This window comes from Lytechinus variegatus, chromosome 11 (genome assembly GCF_018143015.1).
Source record: "Lytechinus variegatus isolate NC3 chromosome 11, Lvar_3.0, whole genome shotgun sequence".
NCBI classification, from domain to species: Eukaryota; Metazoa; Echinodermata; class Echinoidea; order Temnopleuroida; family Toxopneustidae; genus Lytechinus; species Lytechinus variegatus.
This window is the reverse complement of record NC_054750.1, coordinates 21,548,017-21,554,543: the sequence shown is the minus strand read 5'-3', so window position 1 is coordinate 21,554,543 and position 6,527 is coordinate 21,548,017. Positions and strand designations below refer to the sequence as shown.

General features: G+C 34.7%; 1 protein-coding gene across 1 annotated transcript; it reads left to right on the top strand.

Moving 5' to 3' along the window:
- Positions 1-413: 413 nt before the first annotated feature.
- Positions 414-5,167, top strand: LOC121424054. Its single transcript, XM_041619637.1, has 3 exons — positions 414-566; positions 2,132-2,210; positions 3,229-5,167. Exons 1-3 carry the CDS (start codon positions 437-439, stop codon positions 4,334-4,336), a joined length of 1,317 nt encoding a protein of 438 aa, XP_041475571.1. The 5' UTR covers positions 414-436; the 3' UTR covers positions 4,337-5,167.
- The last annotated feature ends 1,360 nt before the right edge of the window (positions 5,168-6,527 follow it).

Sequence of the window (6,527 nt, the reverse complement as noted above, 5' to 3'; positions counted from 1 at the left end):
AATGTGTAAAAATCCAATTATAGCCAATTTGCACTTGAGTTTATTCAACCGTGAAATTTAGTTTAAAAAGTTGTATTGTCTTTTAGAAAGTACCTTTTACAAGCCTTCTGACTATTTTTCATGATGAGAATGTGGAATTAGTTCTAATAAAATGGAATCAAAGTCATGATATTTTTGCTTGTGACTTTTGAAAAGTGACATTTTTGCCTTCTGACGGTGCTCACTGAAGCATGACGTAAGATACGTCCACAACATTTACTCAGAGGGTAGCTTATAAAATTACCTACACGCTCATGTAAAAATATATCAAAAACATCTATTGGTTCGGAAATTATTGATGTTTGTTTAGGGGGGGACTTACTTTTTTTGTTGTGCATATAATATTTCATTATCCTTTTATTTGACAGAATCAGATCTTCCTTTGACAGACTCCAACATGGCACGAAGCACGATGGACCAATCTGATGCTGCCGATAATTGCCGATTGATAAGAGGTCACATATCCCAGAGAAAGATACTGGTCATTCTTTCCGTTGCTTCAATAATCGTCATCTATTCCATTGCCGGTAAATTAAAAGCTCACTTTTTAAACCTTTTCGTCCAGATAATAAGGGTGATATTCTCGGAGCTCAATCCGGAAGCTATGGTAATTTTGTGGTAACTAGTATGGAAATCATGATTGTAATTGCCTGCTGAGCTTTTTTACTACTTAGGATGGTAGATGCCAATTGCAATTTGTAAATCTGGGCCCTTGATATTTTGTTCGGAACTGGGATAACTATTTGTGCTAAACTTTACAGGAAATTATGTCAATAGTTTATCTGTAGTTGGGACTCCGTCGCTTAATAAAAATGATAAATTTTATGCATAAAGTTGCCCATTCTTTAGATGATCATTTGCATCTAATTGGTATAAACCTGGACTTCTCCAAGGCATTCGACACTATTAACCATGACATTTTACTTTACAAGCTTTCTTATTATGGAATACGTGGAATTGCCTTGGAGTGGTATAGGAATTACCTTAAAAAATGAAAACAATATGTTTATTTAAATAATCACATCTCTGATCAACAGGACATTGATTGTGGTGTCCCACAAGGTAGTATATGAGGGCCTCTTATATTCATTATTTACATTAACGATTTTCACAGATCATCTGACATTTTTTCGTTTATTCTTTTTGCAGACGATTCCAATGTATTTTTTGCTCACAAAAACCATCACACCCTAGTTCGGATCATGAATTTGGAACTGCTAAATTTGACTCAAGGATACGCGCCAATAAACTATTTCTTAATTTAAACAAAACCAAATATATGATATTTAGTAATTCTATCGAATCTTTACCTTCTGACATTATCTTTGATGATACACCTTTACAATGTGTTTCCCAAATTAAATTTTTAGGAATTATAGTTGATAAAAAGCTTTCTTGGAAACCCCACGTTCTTAATGTGAGCAAAATATTATCTCGTAATATTGGTGTAATTAATAAGTTAAAACATTTTTCTTTCCTTCGGTCACATTACTCATGTTATACGCCTCCTTGATTTACCATTCCTTAATTATGGAATATTAGCATGGGGAAATACCAATAATTCTTTATTGGACAAAATTTAGTATTAAACAATGCTAATTCCACATTTCAGGGATTAATTAATTCAGGAATAAATCGCTGTTTCACTTGACATTGAGGAAAACATTAAAATATATTAATGTAATAAAATGCAAAAGAAATAGGGAGTGGATGATGTCATCAGTCTCTTCATTTGCATACCGATCAGGATGTGCATATAACTGTTTTGTGAAATTAAGCGAAAATTTTAAAATGGCGTTACGTTCCTATTTTACATCCGATTTTGATGAAATTTTCAGTATTATGCTTGTTGGATTTTTTTTCTTTTTATTCACATCAAATTTTTCTTGGGGTGGGCTTGTCATATAAATAAGCCTGACTTTGGGCTGCAGGGGCTTTCAAAAACGGACAAAATATACAACAAGGCTCATGCGTTTGCTCTTTGCGAAGTACATGCCATTAACTTTGACTACTTCCCCCTTATACATACTATTTTCAGGTTTCAGAAAGATATTTTTCTAATCTAAATATTATAAACAATCACTTTAATCAGGTATTTGGATGCAGAGCAGGAACGAAATGTCTTCTCTTGACCCTGTAGCTACCTGGTATAACAATGAAGACCAAAGAGGGTAAGTCAAAAGTATGGATGTGGGTGCTTGTGTCACATGAGAGACAGATAGATAGTCAGGATGATCGGTGCAGAATATAGCAAGAATTGTTCAGATTGTGGTACAAGCATGAAATTTAGCAGACAGGTAGAGAAAATGGTATCAAGTATCACTGAACATCCTGTGCAAGTTTCAGGTCACATGATCAAGGTCAAAGGTCATTTAGGGTCAATGAACTTTGGCCGAATTGGGGGTAATTGTTGAATTACCATCATAACTTTGAAAGTATGTTGGTCTAGTTCATAAAACTTGGACATAAGAGTAATCAAATATCACTGAACATCCTGTGCGCATTTTAGGTCACATGCCCAGGGTCAAAGGTCAATGAACTTTGGCCATAATGGGGGTATCTGTTGAATTATCATCATAACTTTGCAAGTTTATTGATCTGACTTTTGAAACTTGGACATAAGAGTAATCAAGTATCACTGAATATCCTGTGCAAGTTTCAGGTCACATGATCAAGGTCAAAGGTCATGTGAGATCAATGAACTTTGGCCGCATTGGGGGTATTTGTTGAATTACCATCCTATCTCTGTAAGTGTATTGGTCTAATTCATAAAACGTGGAAATAAGAGTAACCAAGTATCACTGAGCATCTTGTGTGAGGTATAGTAGTTTTCAAAGTCAGCACTGCTGCTATGTTGAATCGCGTGTTGCAGGTGAGACGGCCAGAGGCATTCCACTTGTTTTTTTTTGGCATGACTACCAAATTGTTCACGCACTTCAATTGCATGCGCGTATCGAGTGGACCTTCGTAATAGCAACACGTTTGTTTTTCTGCCCTCTATGTTCGTTAATCTGCATCTCCTTTCTCTTATTCTTCCATTTTAAAAAATAAATAATTGATTTTGAAAAATAAAATGTATGTATCATATAGGTATGTATACGTACGTGAGTTTAGACATTTCAAAAATATCATTTTAAAAATTCAATTTTAGTGAAGTTATAATTTTCTCTTTGTTTTACTTTACTCAAGAACGAATGTTCGGAAAAGTGCGGAAGCAAGGGGCCTTTATGACTTCCAAGACAGAATATTGGAAAATACCAGGACACTGAATCAACTCATGGACGACAAAAGTGCCAGTCTAACTTTTTCTCTTCTTGCCAATGCCACGCAGCATAGAAAAGGCTTGCCCAACTATTACATTCATGGGACCAGTCTTGGACTGGGAGAAGATTATTCAAAATGCAACATTGCCTTCGTACACCTGCATAAGGCAGGAGGAACGACCACTAAATCAGTATTAAGTAAGATTTCTACTAAATCAGGAATGCCTCGAGGAAAACTGTTCAAGGACACTTATACCGGAGTCTTAGCCCGTTACATCAGAGAGGGGCGGACATCTAAACCTACAATTTTCATTGGAGGTTTTAGCTTTGGCATATGTGATGTTCTGAAGGGAAGACCATGTACATACATGGCGGTTCTTCGTAATCCGTATGACAGGATTATATCATCGTACTATTTCTGTTACAAGATCCATCCTACCCTGTGTGGACCGGTGTCACCCAAAGACGTTTCCATCACTACTTGGGCGATCCATCAAGGAAGTCACTTCTTTAATCAACTTCTCATGCTCCCGGACACTTGTAAGAATGATTCCAGATCTCATGAGTATGTCAAGCGCTATCAAAACCATACCAGAGATATTATTCCGTACGTAAAAAAACACGAAGACGCATGCTGGTTCCAACAGAAGGCTCTACACAAAGAAACCTTAACGAAAGCCCAACGTCGTGCACTTCTACACTACATTCTTGGAAAAATAGATAACTGGTTCGGGGTAATAGGGCTTCTAGAGGAATATCAGTTATCCCTCGAACTTTTTGGAGAAGCTTTCAAAAGGAATTTCACGGCTGCATATTCAGTCCCAAAAAATACTGGACAAGTAAGAAAAAACGTGGATAATACGTCTATCAAACAGATGAAACAAGATTTACTTAATAGTGCTGAAGTAAGAGAAGCGTTGTATGAAGATATCTTGATTTACGAGAAAGCTGTTGACATCATGAAACGTCAAAAAGAAGAATATTTTCGAATAAAGAATAGAAGACAAAAGTTAGGCTATGAAATTCTCCATTAAAGATGTTAGGGTTAGAGATAAGGAGCTTTGGATATTAACTGAATCTTGAAGATTTTTATCCATATTCCTTTCGAGAACACATTAAATCAGTTCCAGGTGTTATTGATCATGTAGATTCGCTGCTCAAGCGGTAAAGGGCGAACACCAGCCGCTGGCCCACCCCTGCCATCATCAACCATAACCGATGTAATTCATCAGATATAGCACTTATTGAACTTTGTGATAAAATATCGGCTTCTCTTTCTAGGAAAGAACATGTAATTGGTGTATTTATGGATATAAGTAAAGCTTTTGACACACTTAATCATTCTATATTACTGGAAAAATTGAAATATTATGGTATACGTGGAACCCCCCTCTTTTGGTTCTCTAATTATCTTTCAGACCGAGAACAATACATAGCTTATAACAATTTCAACTCAAATATATTACCTATCAAATGTGGAATTCTCCAAGGTTCAATCCTTGGTCCTTTGTTGTTTCTTATATATATAAATGATATTTGTAAAGCGTCTTCATTACTTCAATTCATTTTATTTGCAGATGACACGAATGTATTTTTTTCTCACCATGACCTTCTTTATCTTATTGAAACTATGAATACAGAACTACCCAAAGTCTCCACGTGGTTCAAAAGTAACAAGTTATCATTAAATGTAAAAAAGACAAATTATATATACTTTAAAAATCAACGCTCCAATATTAATATTCGGTCCTTTGATATTTTTATTGATAATATGAAAAATCGAAACTGGAATACACATATAGCTAATATTGTTACTTCGGTTTCACGTGGAGTCGGTGTATTATATAAGGTCAGATGGTTAATTCCTCGCCAAACATTATTTACTATATATAATTCTATCATACTGCCTTATATTTCATATTGTAATGTTGTATGGGCTTGTCAAAAAACAAAAATCAACTCTTTATTTCTTCTTCAGAAAAAAGCTGTTCGTATTTGTACAAACTCAGACTATCGAGCTCATTCAAACCCATTGTTCCACAAACTTAGAACCCTAACCATACATGACATTCATTACCTTCAAATTGCTCTTTTCATGTACAGATTCCAAATCCGCGAACTTCCAGACAACCTTTTAAAAATGTTCCGTTTCAATACATCTATTCATAATTACCCAACCCGAACCTCCACAAATATTCATTTAGAAAACCCAAGAACAGCTCTTGCCCATAGATCTATTCGACATACTGGCCCCGACATTTGGAATTCCCTTTCTATTTATATTCGGTCATGCCCAACAAAAAATTCCTTCAAGAGGCAAGTTAAACATTTCCTTATTTCAAAAATATGAAACGCAAGGCTGATAATAATGTCATGTATGTTTATTACCACTGCATGGTTACATAATGTACCACCACACATATGAAATTCATTTTATTTACTATTGTTTATATTTATTATGCAAACAAAATAACTCACGAACGCGTCTTCGTTATCAAACATGCCTTGTTATATATTGTTAAAAATTCTCCTTATATTTCTCTCTTTCTATTCAGTTCTTTCTTTCCCACTCTGTTCTTTTCACCCCTCACTCTATCTCTCTTGCTCTTCTTTTTACTCTTTGTTGATGTTCGCATCATTGAATATATTATTTTAGCCAATGTATAATTATGTATCTTTGTATCTTTTTTCTCAATGGAACATCATTTTCAAGCTCTTAGAGCTTAAGATGCTCCATTCATGTATATATATATACATATATATAAAATGATTATACTAATATGAATATAATGTAATGTTTAAAATGATGAATATATATGAATAAAATCAATCAATCAATCAATGTAAACATCGTCCTCACAGAAATATGAAAAACACATAGAGAGTGAAAGGCGTAATAATGTCAATGTCTTCCTTATCTTTCAGTTACTTTTAAAAGCAGGATTTACAATGACATGAATGAGAAACTTTCGCTCTTTAAGTCTAATCTTGAAACATTTTAATCACTTAATTCACGTGCCAACCAAATATGTATCCAATGTTGATCGCGAAGCTGGACAAACTTCATTCATTTTTTTTTCATAAAAGAATAGTGATGTAAAGACGTTAAATGCTGAATATTCATTTTCATTGCTTGATATAAGAGACACATTATGTGAGAGAAGCATATGAACTATATGCTGACTGCAGGGGCGGAAATCACTTTCAGAAGGTAGGGGACAAGGG

Excerpts from the sequence above, each read along its gene's own strand:
- LOC121424054 (XM_041619637.1), top strand. The coding sequence starts at position 437 with ATGGCACGAAGCACGATGGACCAATCTGATGCTGCCGATAATTGCCGA. Across the intron at positions 567-2,131 it reads CGTCATCTATTCCATTGCCG|GTATTTGGATGCAGAGCAGG; the intron begins GTAAATTAAAAG and ends CACTTTAATCAG. Across the intron at positions 2,211-3,228 it reads AACAATGAAGACCAAAGAGG|AACGAATGTTCGGAAAAGTG; the intron begins GTAAGTCAAAAG and ends ACTTTACTCAAG.